Source organism: Vombatus ursinus, unplaced genomic scaffold, assembly GCF_900497805.2.
Source record: "Vombatus ursinus unplaced genomic scaffold, bare-nosed wombat genome assembly UNPS02014786.1, whole genome shotgun sequence".
NCBI classification, from domain to species: domain Eukaryota; kingdom Metazoa; phylum Chordata; class Mammalia; order Diprotodontia; family Vombatidae; genus Vombatus; species Vombatus ursinus.
Genome location: NW_020954564.1, coordinates 32889501 through 32906512, shown reverse-complemented (window position 1 = coordinate 32906512; position 17012 = coordinate 32889501). Strand labels below are relative to the sequence as shown.

At 43.3% G+C, this 17012-nt stretch overlaps 1 protein-coding gene across 2 annotated transcripts in view; it reads left to right on the top strand.

Annotated features, from left to right (window-relative positions):
* The first annotated feature begins 3110 nt into the window (after positions 1-3110).
* LOC114047064 (bactericidal permeability-increasing protein-like) overlaps positions 3111-17012 on the top strand; it is a 20025-nt gene continuing 6123 nt past the window's right edge. The window contains exons 1-10 of one of the 2 annotated variants that reach the window (XM_027867754.1): positions 3111-3199; positions 4939-5054; positions 5137-5251; positions 6347-6475; positions 7304-7459; positions 7539-7602; positions 8903-8963; positions 9118-9209; positions 10176-10352; positions 11136-11195. In XM_027867754.1, coding sequence (XP_027723555.1) covers positions 4961-5054; positions 5137-5251; positions 6347-6475; positions 7304-7459; positions 7539-7602; positions 8903-8963; positions 9118-9209; positions 10176-10352; positions 11136-11195 — 948 coding nt within the window. In that variant the 5' untranslated portion in view covers positions 3111-3199; positions 4939-4960. The remainder of the gene's footprint in view (positions 3200-4938; positions 5055-5136; positions 5252-6346; positions 6476-7303; positions 7460-7538; positions 7603-8902; positions 8964-9117; positions 9210-10175; positions 10353-11135; positions 11196-17012) is intronic. The other variant, XM_027867755.1, reaches the window with a different exon arrangement.

The window sequence follows — 17012 nt, the reverse complement described above, 5'->3', positions numbered from 1 at the left end:
AAGTGAAGGAACTGAGGCTCAATTTGTGACCAAAGTCACAAATTTAGAGATTTGAATACAAGTCTGATGAGTCCAAACTAGATTGTTTTTTATATTTGGCCAAGCTCTCTCTGCATGCAATAACTAACACCTATTACTGCCAAGAGAAAGACCCTGGGGATACAATGTCAAAAAAAAAGAATGAATTCCCTTCATGAAGGCAAGGAAACAGATTAGATATTCCTTGGAGATTCCTTCTAAATCTAATGTTGGTGATGGAATTAAAGTGGTTTTTAAAAATGTGTATATTTTTAATTTTCGTGGTTACATATCCTTCTTTATTGATGTAGTAAATGAGTGGATGGGACGACAGGGGAAGAAATACAGCAGCAGCTGAGGGAAGAGTAAATCATGAGGCTAAAGGGGAAGAGAAAATCTCTAGAAAGGCCTATGACTGGCAGTACTCCTGACTGGGGCAGGGAGATAGGAACTAGAAGGCCTGAGCACTAGACACCTCCACCTTACAGTTTAACTCTACCCCTGACCTCATTCATAAATGACCATTTAAATACCTATTATGTAGAGAGCCAACATTGTGTTAGATACTGAAGGAAAGCAGAAGCTGCACCCTGAGCTTCCCCACACCAACTCAGACAAAAACCTGAAGTTTGCATCAGAGCAAATAATAATTTTAAAATCCAAGGGAAAACTCCATGTAGTAAGTGACTTTTTTTTTTAATCCTAGAAGGGCACAAGATATCAGCAAGAAGCCTGAGTGAAACAGGAAAGAAGGCAACCAGCAAAGCTAAGGTCAGTGAAGTATGACCTACCAGCTTGGCCAGAGACGGGCCAGAGGCATGTGGAGCCTGCAAGAAGCGTCTGTATCTGAAAGCAGCAAGAGCCCCAGGATGACAATATTGGGAATCCTAGGGGGCAACAGAGGGCAAGGATCAACAGATCCCAGGGGCTCTGAGGCCCCTAACATTCTGTCCTGGGAAACGAAATAAAAGCTCTGGATAATAGAGTTAGAAGGAGAATAAATAGTTTAGAAGATAAAGTGGTCATCTTTATCCAAAAAAATGGACTCTCTGAAAACTAGAATAGACCAAATAGAAATCAATGACTTCATGATACAGGAAGAAATATAGCAGAACAAAATCAAGAGATTCGGAAAAAAAAAAAAAGGAAGAAAATGTAAGATATGTGATACCAAAGACAACTGACCTAGAAAGCAGGTCAAGGAGAACTAATTTAAGAATCACTGTGCACCCTGAAAACTATGATAGATGCAAAGGGAGACATGAAGTTTAGATGAGACATAATTCCTGTTGTCACTAAGTTCACAGTCTAGTAAGGGCTTCATAAGCCCCCAACACAAAGATATAACGATGTTATTAACACAAAGAATGAACCTGGCCTCAGCTACCCCCTCATCTTTCCCCTCGTCTCTCTCCCTTCCCCTCCCGTCACCTCTCAACTCTCTTCTCTTCTAAACTTGCCTATTTCTGTTGAAGGCACCACCCACTTCCCAGCTGTCCTTGGAATCATCCTTGACTTTCCCCTTTCCCGAGCCACCCATATCCACTCAATTAACAAGTTCTGTTAATTCTGCTTCCACAATAGTTCTTGCATCTGTCCCCTTCTGTCCAAGCATACAGCCTCTTCCCTAGTTCATTACCTCATTACTTCTTGCCTAGACTAGGACAATGCCAGTATGGCAGTGGGCATAGTAGAAAGTATACTGATCTTAAAGACAAGAAAACCATGGGTTCATTCCTGCTCTTAGCCATGTGAGCCTGTGAGACACCCCTGAGCCTCTGTTTTCTTATATGTAAAATGGGAATGTGTAGTAGCATCCTTGACTACTGGTACCTGTAGTAGCTATCTATAGGGTTGTCGTGAAAATTCAATGAAACAATACATGTCAACTATTATTAATTATATCTCCCAGTTGTTTTAGAAGTCTCCAAACAAGTCTGATCATATTGCTCTCCTGCTCAAAAATCTTTAGGCCTCCCCATTGCCTCTAGGACAAAATACAGACTACTCTGTCTGATATCTCCAGTCCTCCACCAACTTTCCTGACTTTCTACCTACCTACCTTTCTTTTCCTGACTTAGTTCATATTATTCCCCTTCATGAACTCTACATTCCAGCTAAGATGGAGTAGTCTTTATTCCTCATTCTTAGCATTCCATCTCCAGCTTCCATGGCTTCCCACAAGCTGTCTTTCTAACCACCACCACCCCCAGCACCCATGCCTGGAACCACCTCCCCCTTCTTCATCTCTACCCATCTGAAACCTTATCTTCCTTCAAGGCTCCACTCACATGCATTTTCTGTGATTCATCCCCAATCAGTGCTCACCCTTTCTGTCCTTAAATGTTCTATTTCCTTATTGTCTCTGGGTACTGTTTCCCCACCAGAAGAGAAGCTCTCCAAGGACAGGGGCTGTTTCAATTTTTTTTTTTTTGGTATCCTGAGGGCTTAGAACAAAGCTTTATGCTCAGTAAAGGTTTATTGAATTAAGGTGTTGGAGAGAAGCAAAGGAAAGTGTTAATTGAGGTCTAAAGAAGAAGGTTGTTACTGGTAGGATTTGGGGAAGTTATTGGACCAGGGAAAGCTTCCTAGAGAAGGTAGCATTTGAGTTGGGCTTTAAAGGATGAGATGAAGACAGGAATGGAAGAACATTCCAGACATAGGAGGTGGTAGAAAGTAAGATATACCCCAGGTGCACAGTCCTTAGAATGTTGAGATAGTGGAAAGAAATCACAAGAGATAATAAAGGCTGGAACAATAGAGTAGTGCCAGATTGTAAAAGGTATTGAATGCCAAGAAAATAAATTTGAACTTTACTCTTTAGGCAATAATAAAGTCAATGAAGGATTTTGTGTTGAGCAATATGACCAGACCTACAACTGAGGAACAATCTAGCAATGTGTAAAGGACAGATTGACGAGGGCAGAGAATGAAGGCAGGAAGACCTTTTGAAAGCTCTTTTGCCTGGAGGAGCCAAGGCTGAAGCTCATTTGCATCTCATCAGCTCACTGTCTTCCCCACTTTTCTTTGCCTCTGTTCTTTAGCTCAACCTTCCTTTCACTTCCCCATTATCATATCCTGTCCTTACAGCCCACCCCTCAACTTCCCCTTCCTCAAAATGACTCTATAAAACCCAAGGGTGAGAGAACAGACTCCTGCTCCTTCTCTGAAACGGCTCACGGTAAGGAGAAGGGGAAGCTCTGGCTGAGCCCAGAGGCCAGGGCTGGGGCCTCTTGTGGGTATGTCTGGGTATGTGTGTATCTGTGTGTGGAGGGTGGAGGGTGGAAGGTGGGGCAGGGAGGGCAGCAATGCCATCCCAGCTGCAACCAATAGCAGATGGTGGGTGGGAAGTGGAAGGCTAGCCAAGGTCGGGGAGAGAAAGCTCCACTCAGTCAAATAGAAGTGGAAAATGTGCTTTGGGATCCTAATGGGTAGTTTGGGTAGGGAGGGAATTCTGTAAGAGGTTAAGCCCTCTCTTGAATAGCTTGGCCCTTTAGCTCAGTCTTCTTCCCAGAGCCCTCTTTGTGTTGGGCTGGCAGAGATAAATCCTAGAGGAAGACTCTGGTGTAAGGTCCCCCCAAGGCATGGCCCAGACACTGGCAGAGGACCCTGTGAAGGACTTCAAAGCACTTTTATACTTCCACTCTCAATGAATGTTGGTGAAGATGGAGACACAGCATTCAATACTCAGAAAGACCTGATAAAGAGAGAGAGAAAGACTTTGACCAAATTCAGTAAGCATTTATTAAGCACTTTTGTGTGCAGGGCCCTGTGTATGGGGCTATAGGAGATACAAAGGTATCTCCTTGAACAGTGCTACACAAACCCTGCCCTGGATCATATCAGCTCTCATTTCTGCACAATAACAAGGTTTTTAAGATTTTATGAAGTACTTTTCCTTACAGAAGAAATCTGTGAAAGAGGAATTATTATCCTCATTTTATAGATGAGAAATAAGGAGGAACGACTAGAAAGAGGAAACAAAACAGAAGAATAAATAAAAATAAATAAATAAAAAGAGCAAATAGTATGCTTTGATCTGCGTTCAAACTCCATAGTTCTTTCTCTGGATGTGGATAAGCATTTTCCTTCTTGAGACTTTTGGAGATGTCTTAGATCCTTTCATTGCTGAGAAGAACTAAGTGTATCAAAGCTAGTCATCACACAACATGGCTGTTGCTGTGTACAACATTCTGGTTCTGCTCACTTCACTCAGCATCAGTTCATACAAGTCTTTCCAGGTTTTTCTGAAGTGCACTTGCTCATCATTTCTTATAGCACATACCACAACTTGTTCAGCCATTCCCCAATTGATGGGCATCCTCTCAATTTCCAATTCTTTGCCACCACAAAAAGAGCTGCTATAAATACTTTTGTACATGTGGGTCCTTTTCCCTTTTGTATGATCTCTTTGGGAAACAGTCCTAGAAATGCTATTCCTGGGTGAAAAAGTAGGCACATTTTTATAGCTCTTTGGGCATAGTTACAAATTGCTCTCCAGAATTGTTGGATCAGTTCACAACTCCACCAACAATGCATTAGTGTTCCAATTTTCCCACATCTTCTCCAACATTTATCATTTTCCTGTTTTGTCATGTTGGTCAATCTGATAGGTGTCACTCTTATTTCTTTTCCTTCCCACACTAGGGCAGCATTTTGCTCCCTTCCCCTAATGGGAGGACATGCTTCTTATATCCAGTTAGGACTCTATACTTAGCTAGTATATACTTTCATTCATTGCTGGGCTATGCCCAACAGCTTTCTAGCTTGGTGAGATCTACCAAAAGTCTTACTCTGCTGATGTAACTCTGAGAGCCCAGGGTCACTTCACAAAATGCATAAATGCTTGCTAATTAACTGACTGATGGAGAGTAAAGAAGCTATCCCACCCCATTTGCTGGTGTTCGGTCCTTCCCTCAGCAGGGCCTGGAGAAGCCGTAAGATGCTGTGGCTCCTAGTGGTGTTGTTGGGGGTAGGAACGGAGGCAGTAACTCCTGGAATAAAAACGAAGATCACCCTGAAGGGCCTGGACTATGGTGAGTGCCCCACAACTGGTGGGGAGGCTGTGATGCTGGGGAGGTAAAGAAGAGGTAATGGTCGTGTTGGTCTCTGTTGCAGGGAAGCAGGTTGGGATGGAGTTTTTGAAGCTTGCTCTGCTGCAACTGCCCATCCCAGACTTCCGGGGCTCCTACTCAGTGCCCCTGGTGGGCCAAGTGGAGTATGCAGTGACAGGGTGAGAGAGATAAAAATCAAGGGTCTTCCCACCTTCCCAACTGTTTCTCATAACCTCAGCCCACCAGGTGACACCCTTCCTTCTCGATCTCCCAGCCTTCCCCTTCACTCCACTCAAATCCCTCCATGGACATCTGATTTTGCTCTTAGTTACCCTGGTTCCCCCCCACCTTCTACTTCCCTTCCAAACCTTTGCAACTCAGGCTTTGATTAAAGACTCAAAAAATGTCATAGCTGGAAGGAATGTTTGAACAGAGAAGTTCAGACTTAGGTGGTGTGGTATAATAGGAAGCCGCTGAAATTAGAGTCAGGACACCGACCTCCTGCACTTTTTTGTGTGACCAAGGGCAAGTCACTTAACCTATTAGAGTTTCAGTTTCCTCATTTGTAAAATAGGCATAATAAGATAAATGCTACCTACCATATAGGGTTATTGGGAAGAGAGTGCTTTGCAAACCTTAAAGTACTACATAAATGTGAGTTACCTTCTAGTCTAATTCCCTCTCACCTCATTTGTAAAATGAGGAAACTGAGGCCATCAGAAAGCAAGCTTTCTACTACACCAAATAATAGGATTTTGAAATCTTCGAGTCCCACAGCCTACTGTCTTAGGTGTCAAAATTAAATAAGATAATACTTGTGAAGTGCTTAGTACAGTACCTAGCACATAGTAGGCACTATAAAAATGATTATTCCCCATTCCTCTCCCCCCCACCCCAAGAGACCTGGATTATACTCCTTGAACTGCCATTAACTAGCTTTATATCTCTTCCTCTCTCTGGGTCTCGCTTTCCTCCACTGTGAAATGGGAGTTAACCTTAGATAATCTGTAGTATTCCTTCCAGTTCTGATATTCTGTGTTACCTATTCTAAGGATCCTTTCAGTTTCAGTGTTCCTCGTTCCGAGACAGCTCAGGGTACTTAATGGCCTCAAACTCTCTCCCCAGGGGATGTCCTGGGCAGGCCATCTGTTAATGATTGAGGAGATTTCAAACTTGGAAATAATGGGGTCTGGGTAATGGGGCTGAGGGGTAAGGGAGACCTTTTGGGGGAAGCTGGGCCAAGAAAGTGAGCTTTGCCTGGTACTTTCCTACAGGTTCCAGGTAAACACTATAAATTTGGGGGAGTCTTTGGTTGCATTTGCTCCCAGCTCAAGAATCAAACTGTCCATGGGATCTGCGGAGGCCCAAGTCAATGGTCACTGGTCTGTGAAGGTATCATTAATGTAAGGACTTTGGAGGGATATTGGAAAGGGACAGCTGAACCACCCCAACCCCCACTCTCACTTTTATCCTTGGGGCCCTCCTTTTCCTGATGACAGACATATGCCTAATCCCCCATCAGAGGCTTCCAGATCCTCCAAGAACGAAGGCTTTTAATACAGTGGACTAGGGACCATCTTGTTCAATTCCTGCCCCCCCCCATTTAAGAGATGAACAGATGAGGTAACGGAGGCCTAGAGAGGGAAACACGTTGCTAAGGTCACACATTACATAAGTGATAGATACAATATTTTAACACAAGGATTCTGGGTTCGAGGCCCAGGCTTTTCCACTTATACCTTCCTGTACCCTGGGACCCCAAATTCCTATGCTTCCCAAACCCAGCCATTTGAAGGTATCCACTGCCCCTACATTCTCTGTAGGGCTCTGGAGTTGGGTTCACAAGTTCACAGAGACATTAAAAATCATCTGATCCAATCCTATCATTTTACAGAGAAAGGCCAGAGGACAGTTAAACTTCAGTGTTTTTAATGATGTTTTACTTGCTTTGGCCAAATTCTGTCCAGCCTTCCAGGTCCAGCTCTTGCTTCACCACTTCTTCCTGGAAGGCCACTCTGAGCACTCCAGTTTTCAGTGAGGGCTGGCACAACACAGTCTAGCCAGAGATCTTACAGATTGTTCCTATGGCGACCTCAAATTTGGGTGAATGCCTCAGTGGGCAGCTGCTGCTCTCTGGTGGCCATGAGTGGGATCACTCCCAAGCTATTTGTTCCTGTGGGCTGCCTCCTTTCCCTCCCTTCCCTCCTTTCCTGTTCCATCCCACTCAGCAGACATGACAATGGAACCCTTAAGCTGCATGTGGGGGACATGATGTTGGCTGTGCTAATAGAAGTGGGCTGGGATGGCACTGGACGTCTGGTCGTGAGCCCTGCAGGTTGTAGCTGTCACATTGGGCACTTGGATGTCACCTTCTATGGGGGAGCCAGGTAAGGACAATGTTGGGGGGCTGTCCAAGGACAGGGAGAGGGTGTCAGGTCCACACATTCCTATCCTCCCTTCCCCTAGCTGGCTCTATAACATCTTCACTGGAGCCCTGGAGCATGTCCTTCGACAGGAATTGGGCAACAAGGTAAGGTTCTACTGTAGCCCCTTCCTAGGATCCTACCCCACAAAAACCACCTCAACCTCTTCCTCCTCCCCAAGACCATCCCCACCCTTTCAACAACCCAAGCTCTTTCCCCTCGAATCTCTAGACCCCTGCTCCTTTTTATTTTTTCCTTCCTAGGTGCCCCATTCTTTTCCCTTCCTTTTCAATCCTCTCCCCTCTCTAAGCCCTGCTCCCTCTCCCAAGCCTCACCTAGTTCCTTCAGATTTTTCAATCCCTTTTAGCTCTAGGCCCTCTCTGTCCTGGCTCCTCATCCCTCTAACAACCAGAGGGCATTCTAATACACACATCAATGGCTTATTATATTAGTATTACAAGGTCCTTGATATCATGACATCAACAGCATGGATCATGGCCCAGGTTACGGGGCCATTGGCACTCGGATGGTTGGTGTTAAAACTCAGAATCTGCCCAGATACCCTGAGTTTGTCTGGGAAATGTCTTTTGGTCTTGTTACTCCCATGGAAAGGCAGTCAGTGCAAAGGCTGGTTCTGTCAATTAATAATTGGTACCCTTGGTCAAATCACCTAACCTCCCTGGGCCTGTGTCTGCCTTTGTCAAATCAATAATTCACTTTAACAAACATTTGTTCAGCAAAGTCCTGTGCTGGGCAAATGGGGATATGAAGACAAAAAGGCAACAGCCCTTGGTGTCCTGGCACTTACATTCTGGAAGAGGTAGGGAAGAAAGATACCAGTTGACCATACAAGTAACTATAGAGCATATGCCCAGGAATACACAGAGACAGAGACGGAGTGAGACAGGAAGAGAGGAGGGAGGGAGAGGGAGATAAAGACATACAGAGAGACACACAGAAAGAGAACAGATACAGAGAGTCAGAAAGAGGAGGGGGGTGGAGAGAGAGAGAGACAGAGAAAGGACTTAAGGGGCCTTTCAATGTGAAGATCAAATAAGACAATGCATATAAAGTGTTTTGCAAACCTTAAGACAATAAAATATTATTGGTATTTATTATTGCTCCCTGCCAATCAGTCAGGTCACACCCTCTCCAATCTCCAGTTATCACATCTGAGAGTCTCCCTACTACTCCACTCCCATCCCTCCCCCCACCCCAAACAAGAGAGGTGATATATGGAAGAAAAGACTAAATGGAAAAACCCTGGGCCCAGAGCTCTGAGGATGGGATTCTGGGGACAGGAAGGACCACAGCAAGGGGCCGGTGAAGTCAGTGAAACTACCTCACAGTCACACTCCCTGAGATGTCCCCCATTCCCTAACTCTCTGGACCTTTCTCCTCGTCCAGCTTTGTAAAGAGATCCAGAATGCAGTGGAGGCTCTAGAACAAACATTGCAGACCATCCCAGGTCAGGAGGTGGCACCGAGGAGCCTGGATCTGGGAGGGAAGAGGGCTGGGGAGAGAGACACGAGCTGTCAGTATAAATACTAAGACAGGCTGGGATCTAGGATCGCAGGAGATCCCTCTGAGGACAGGTGGTTCCCTCTTTCTCTGGTCCCCAGAATCCAGCCACATAAGCTCCCTTGCAGACTTGGACTATTCTCTGGTGGCACCACCGCTGATTACAGAGCAAAGCATTGAACTGAACCTTAAGGTAATCTCCCTTCCCATACTCCTTGCTATCTTTCCCTTCCTACATCCTCCCCATTCTTGTCATCCTTCTCCCTATTGTCCTTCTGCCTCTTCTTCCTCACTCCATGTTCATTTTATCATTAACAACCTCCCCTCTCCTTCTAACCCTCTGATTCTTCTTCCTCCTCCTACTCCCTCTCTGCTATGCATCACACTTTCCTACTCATGCTCTCTGAGAGTCCAAGGAAATTGTTGTTCCCATTTTGCAGATGGGAAGAAGTCAGAGAGAACCAAGTGACTAACCCAAGGTTCCATAGCAAATCTGTGGTATATTGGGTCTCCCAGGCTACTTCTTTCTCTTTTGAGAAAGCATGCCTTTTATGGCCCCATCAAAAAGCACATGAATACTCACTTTAGTCAGCTTGAGCATCCTAAGATCCTATTATTATATTAATAATTTATAATGATATACAATAATTAATATATTAACATAATAATTATCTTAATTATCAAATAAGGGGGCTGGATTAAAGTCCCTTCCAGCTCTGGCCTTCTATATTCTGTGTCCTAAGGTCTCTCCCAGATCTAACATGCTAGAATTCTACTAACTACTAACTCCTTATGCACTGTTCAAGTAAAGGCTGAATGACCCACATAAGAAAGGCTTGTAGAGATTTCTGCATGGGGTGGTGACAAGTTTTGGACTTGGTACCTGCTCAGGTCCCTTCCAGCTCTGAGAGTCTATGATTCTTAAGCACTTTACATTTTCTCCACCTAGTATGCTGTTTGGGTTTCATGATTCTGCAAGGTCAGGGATGATTAGCTTTATTTCATTGAGAAGCAAAATGATGCCAAGAAAAAGGACACACACAGCAAAAGAATGGCCCAGCTGGTATTAGACCTTCCTCACTGAGGGCTTGATTGGGCACTTTTGAGTGTTCCTGACTCAGTTTCCCTGTCCTTTCTCCTCCCCATAATTGTCTCCCAGGGTGAATTTTACAGCCGGGCCGGCCACAAGGAAGCCCCAGTGCCCCCCGCTCCATTCTCCTTCTGGGAACAGAATGACCGCATGCTGCTCTTGGGTGTCTCGGACTTCGTGGCCAACTCGGCCGCCTTCGTTTACTATGGGGCAGGGGCACTGTCCTGGAACCTCACGGATAGCACGGCAAGGGGGCGGGGCCTGAGTGTATGGGGGCGGGGCGGGGCTAGGAGGGGCGGGGCACGATGGCTAGAAGAGTTGGGGGTGGAGCTGAGGATTGTTGGGAGGAACATGAGTGACACATACGGTCTGGAGGTGGAGCCAGAGCAGCATCTAACAGGTATTGGCACTAGGATTGGAAGGAGGGGTGGGACCACGGAGTGTGGCTAGAAGGAAATGAATGACAGCCAGCTGAGGGCGGGCTAAGACTGGAAGCTGGACCAAGCAGGGATAGGCGGGGCTGGGGTAATATGAGTGACAGCTGTCTGAGGTTGGGGCCAAGACTGGAGAAGGGACCAGGCAAACAGTAACAGTCAATCAACATTTATTTAGGGTCTTCTATATACACAGAACTAAGCTCTGGCGATACAAAAAAAGCCAAAGAAAAGCAGTCTCTGCCCTCAAGGTGGTTGTTGTTATTTATCCTTGGTTCTCTAAGAGGACCATGACATCAGGAAAGAGCTCCTAGTCTAAGGAGGGAGACGACATGCAAACCACTTTGGACAAACAGGAGATATACAGAATGCATTGGGGGTGGTCTCTGAGGGAAGGCACCAAGATTAAGAAGGGTTGGGAAAAGCTTCTTGCAGAAAGTGGGACATTAGCTGGGACTTGAAGGAGGGCAGGAGGGGTTAAGGGAACGTGAATGACAGCTAGCCATCAGTGGGCTCAGGGAGCAAGAGGGCTGCCTGCTTGTGAAAGGGGAGGGCTGGATAAGGCTGAACAGGGGATCTTCCTTCATCATTTCAGGTGCCCAAGAAGTTTCCCATACATATCAACACCAAGATCTTCAAAGGCCTTGTGCCTGAGGTAAGGGTCATCTATTCTGCCTCTCAGGCTGGAAACTGCCTGCCTACATCCTTTTGCTCTCTGTAGTCTCACTTAGGTCTGTACTGCATACACAATTCATGGTTAATTCTCCCAAAAATCTGTTTTGTTTTGTTGTGATGAAGACAGGAAACACCAGGCACTGTGCCTGGCACATAGTAGGCACTTAATGGGAGTTAAAGAAAGGGAAGATGGGGAGATAAAGAAAGGGGGGGGAAACTTTTCCTGCTCTCAAGAGCTCACAGTCTAATAATGGGGGAGAAAATATGCCAACAACAATATACAAGTACATGAACTGATAAGAAGTATGCATAGAATGGTTTTCCATATATATACATATTTGTGTTTAATGGCAGCCATTTCTAGGGTGGATGGCGGGGGGTGTTAAGGAACAGGAAGAAAAAAAGGAAAAAAAAAGAAAATTACATGATAACTTCATTATTTAAAAAGAATAGCAAGTTGTATATAATAAATTTGCAGTTTCATGTACAATCATCTTTTTTCTATTCTACATTATAGAGATGCTTGTTTTATTTTTTAAGTTCAGAATAAAATAAACAAAATACAAATATATGCAAATAAGATCTATCATACTGAATAAATTGTAGATAATCACAGCAGAAAGGTGCTAAGATTAAGGAAGAAAAGGAAAGGCTTCTTGCAGAAAGTGAGATTTTAACTGGACCTGAAGGAAGCCAAGGAGGCCAGGAGGTAGAGATGAGGAGGGAGATGGTTCCAGGCATGGGTGATGGGCAATGAAAATTCCCAGAGTAGGGAAATGGAATGTTTTGTTTTAGGAACTACAAGGAGGCCAGAATCATTGGATTGAAAAATATGTGAGGAAGAGTAAAAAGACTAGAAATGTAGGAAAAGGGCCAAGTCATAAAAGGCTTTAAAAGACAGAAGTGAAAGGAACTTCAGAGACCATCTTCTCCTACCACTTCTTTTTTAAAGAGGAAACTGAGGTCCTGGAATTCCCTGAAGTTGTACAGTAAGTGTTAGAACCAGGCTTGAACCCTGGTTTTCCTGTCTAGGGTCCTCTTTGCTAATCACACAGCTTTCCTTCATTTGACAAAGACGGAACCTGAGGTTCAGAGAAGGGAACTGACTTGTCCAAGGATCATGCCATATAAGGCTTGGTTGAGGGAAATGGGACCTGGAGAAGAGAACAAGAAAGCTGTCTTCAGGTATTCGAAGGGCTTTATTTTTTTTTTTATTTCAAAGGTATTTAATTTAAAATCAATGTATAGTTTAACAATTCAAGTAATTTAGCTGAACACTTCTGAAGAAATAAGTCCATCCTCTCTCAGATATCCCATTGGCATATCAAGCTCAACATGTCCAAAACAGAATTCATTATAGATCCTTCTTTCTCCCCTCTTTATTAATTTTTTACTGTGTCCTTCACATGTTATTTTTTCTCAATTACATGTAAAATTTTTTTTAAAAGTTCTAAATTATCTCCCTCCCCTCCCTCTCCTTGAGAAGGCAAGCAATTTGATACAGATTATACATGCACAGTCACATAAAACACATTTCCATATTAGCTATACTGTGAAAAAAAACACAGACAAAAAAAAAAGAAAAAGAAAAAGAAAGAAAGTTTAAAAAAAAGTATGCTTCAATCTGCATTCAGACTCCGTCAGTTCTTTCTCTGGATGTGGATAGCATTTTTCATCAAAAGTCCTTTAGAATTGTCTTGGATCATTGTATTACTGGAAATAGCTATTCACAGTTGATCATCATACGATATTGCTGTTACCAAGTACAATGATCTGGATCTTCTTCACTTTGCTCTGTTTGTACAGGTCTTCCTAGATTTTTCTGAAGGCATCCTGCTTGTCATTTCTTACAGCACAATAGTATTCCATCATAATTATATACCACAACTTGTTCAGCCATTCCCCAACTGATGGGCATCCTTTTAATTTCCAGTTCTTTGTCATCACAAAAAGAGCTGCCATAAATATTTTTACATATATAGGCTATTTTCACTTTTTTAAAAATTCTCTTTGGGATACAGAGCTAGTAGTGCTATTGCTAGGTCAAAGTTTTAGAGCCCTTTGGGCATGGTTCCAAATTCCTCTCCAGAATGGTTGGATTGGTTCACAACTTTATCTACAGTACATTAGTGTCCCAGTTTTTCCACATCCTCACCAATGTTTGTCATTTTCCTTTTCTCACATATTAGTCAATCTGATAGGCATGAGGTGGTACCTCAAAGTTGTTTTAATTTATATTTCTCTAATCAATAGTGATTTAGAGCGTTTTTTATATGGCTACAGATAACTTTAATTTTTTTCTTCCGAAAACTGCCTGTTCATATCTTCTGACCATTTATCAATTAGGGAATGACACATATTCTTATTTGACTCAGTTCTCTCTATGAGGCCTTTATCAGAAAAATTTATAAAAAAAAAATTTCCCCCAGTTTCCTGCTTTCCTTCTAATGTTGGCAGCACTGGTTTTGCTTTTGCTCTTTATCTCTTGTTTGGTTATAAATTCTTCCCTTATCCATAGAACTGACAGGTACATTTTTCCATGCTCCCTTAATTTTTTTATGATATCATCCTTTATGTCTAAATCATGTCCCCATTTTGACCTTATCTTGGTACATGGTGTGAGCTATTGGTCTATGCCTAGTTTCTGCCAAAGTGCTTTCCAGTTTTCCCAGAAATTTTTGTCAAATAGTGAGTTCTTGTTCCAAAAGCTTTGGGCTTACCAAACATTAGGTGACTATAGTCATTTATTACTGTGTGCTGTGTACCTAATCTAATCTACTGATCTACCACTGTTTCTTAGCCAGTACTAGAGTGTTTTGATGATTACCACTTTATAGTACAGTTTAAGATCTGGTACATCTAGGCCACCTTCCTTCACATTTTTTTTCATTAATTCCCTTTCTATTTTGTTCTTCAAGATGAATTCTGTTATTTTTTCTAGTTCCCTAAAATAATTTTTGGTGGTTTGATTGGTATGGCACTGGAAAAATTAATTTAGGTAGGATATCCATTTTTATTATATTGTCTCTGCCTACTCATGAGCAATTAATATTTTTCTGGTTGTTTAGATCTGACTTTAAAGTGTTTTGTAATTGTGTTTATATAGTTCCTGGGTTTGTCTTGACAGGTAGCCTCCCAAGTATTTTATGTTGTCTACAGTCACTTTAAATGGAATTTCTCTTTCTAAATCTTCCTGCTGGGTTTGTTGGTAATATACAGAAATGCTGATGATTCTTGAAGGTCTTTAAAGAGGGAGATGGATTATATTTGATGTTTGTTGTGGGGGGGGGGGGAGAAAGAGAAAGAAATTGTCACAGAGAGGCGGATTTCTCTTCCATAGAAGCAAAAATTTCCTATCACTTAAAGCTATTAAGAATTACTCAGAATTGGAATGGGCTGCCTTAGGAGGTCATGGGTTCTCTCTCACTAGAGGGCTTCAAGCAGAGTTTGGATGACCACTCAGGTGTGCTAGAAAGGGGATTCTTATCCAGGGAGGCTAGACAGCCCCCAAAGTCCCTGTCAACTTGGAGATGCTACACACAGTGAGTTAGTGTGTTAGTAGAGTCTAGGTTTCTTAGCTCCCAGTAAAGGCATCTTTCCACTGTCCTCGAGTCAGGATTATCAATTTTCCAATAATTCATCTATGCTAACACATTTCTGTTGATCAGTTGTTTCAGTTGTGTCCAACTTTGTGACCTCATTTGGGGTTTTCTTGGCAGAGATATTGGAATGGTTTGTCATTTCCTTCTCCAGCTCATTTTACAGATGAAGAACTGAGAAAAACTGGGTTAAATGACTTGCCTAGGGTGACATGGCTAGTAAATGTCTGAGACTGGATTTGAACTCAGGTCTTTCCGACTTCAGGCTTGGCACTCCATCCACTGTGCCACCTAGCTGCCCACAGTAAATATATACTTGCCACTAAAATTGGTCTGTACATCTGTTCTACCCCTCAAGTTACAACCTAAAATCTCACTTTCAAGAAGCCTTTCCTTATCTTCCTTAATCTTAGCACCTTCCGTCTATGATTATTTCCAATTTATTCAGTATTATTTCAAAATTTTTGTTGGTAATTTACATAAATATCACTGATGGGCATCACATAGAACAACAGTCCAACAGGGAGGCACATGTCAGGGGAAATCAAGGAAGGCCTCTGGCACACTGGGTGAACCCCCTTGTGGCAAATCTTTGGGAGGCATTGTGGACAAGAGTCATATAGGCTGGGCAGGAATAGGTGGGATGCGATCAATTGGAGAGAACTCTCAAATCTGTCAGCTCCATTTGACTATCTGAGGGATTGATTACCTGTGATATTAATAGTTCACCTGTATGTGGTGCTTTAAGGTTTACGATTCATGGACAGGATCTCATTTGTGCCTCACAGTTCCATGAAGTGGATGCTGTAATTGTCCCCTGTTACAGATAGGGAAACTGAAGTTCAGAGAGGTAAGTTGACTTGCCTAGGGTCATACAGCTAGTCCAGTGCCCAGCATTCAAACCTAGGTCTTACCAACTTTCAAGTCCAGTGCTTTACATAACCATACTGCTTCCCTTGCTGAATGTTGTATCACAGATGGATAGTGGATGTAGGGGTGGGGAACCTGCAGCCTTGAAGCCACACGTGGCCCTCTAGGTCCTCAAGTGTGGCCCTTTGACTGAATCCAAACCCCTTAATAAAAAGATTTGTTCTGTAAAATTTGGACTCAGTCAAAAGGCCACACCAAAGGATCTAGAAAACCACATGTGTCCTGGAGGCTGAAGGTTCCCTACTGTGATACAGCGCCAGGCCTGGAGTCAGGAAGACTTGAGTTCAAATCTGACCTCAGACACTTACTAGCTGGGTGACCCTGGACAAGTCATTTAACCCTGTTTGCTTCAGTTTCCTTATCTGTAAAATGACTGAATGACTGGAAAACAACAACTTGCTACTGATCACAACAATAAAAAACCCAGGACATAGAGATTATTCAGTCTGAACATCAGCACTCATTGCACAGCATTGGAAGGGGGTGGAGGATGGGAACATTTGAGCTTCCTTATTATTTGGGGTTGGGGAAGGGAATAAGTATTTATGTAGTACCTATTGTGCGCCAGGCACTGTGCTAAGCGCTGTACAAATATTATCTCATTTCATCCTCACAACAACTCTGCAAGGTAGGTGCTGTTATCCTCATTTTACAGTTGAGGAATCTGAGGCAGAGAGAGGTTAAATGACTTGCCCAGGGTCACACAGCTAGTGTCAGATTTTAGATTTAAACCCAGGTCTTTTTGACCCCAGGTCCAACAATCTATCCACTGAGCCTCTAGCTGCTTTGATGTGTGTGTGTGTGTGTGTGTGTGTAAATGGGTGTGTGTGCAAAGAACTATATATATGATGAACCAGATGTGGACCTTATTTGAGGGCCACATGGTACTTGGGGTTATGGGGGGGGAAGAACCCCTGAGCCTTGCAGGACCTTCAAGTGACCAGAATAATGCAATATCCCACCCCTAGGACCAGCCTAACAATGACTGACTGACATTCGAATGGTACTTATGCCATTTAGAGGAGTTATGTCATTTGAACCTCATAAACAGTCTTGTGATTCGGGCATTATAGACATTATTATAAACCCCATTTGACAGATGAGGAAACTGAGAGTCAAGCTGAAGAACTTACCCAAGGTTTCAAAGCTAGTGTCAGAGGTGGGATTCGAATTCAGGTCTTCCTGAGACCAAGTCCAGATCTGTATCTATTCCACAATGTCTTTAAGTGCAGCAGGAGGGAGGAATTTACCTGACACTGTTTAAGGGG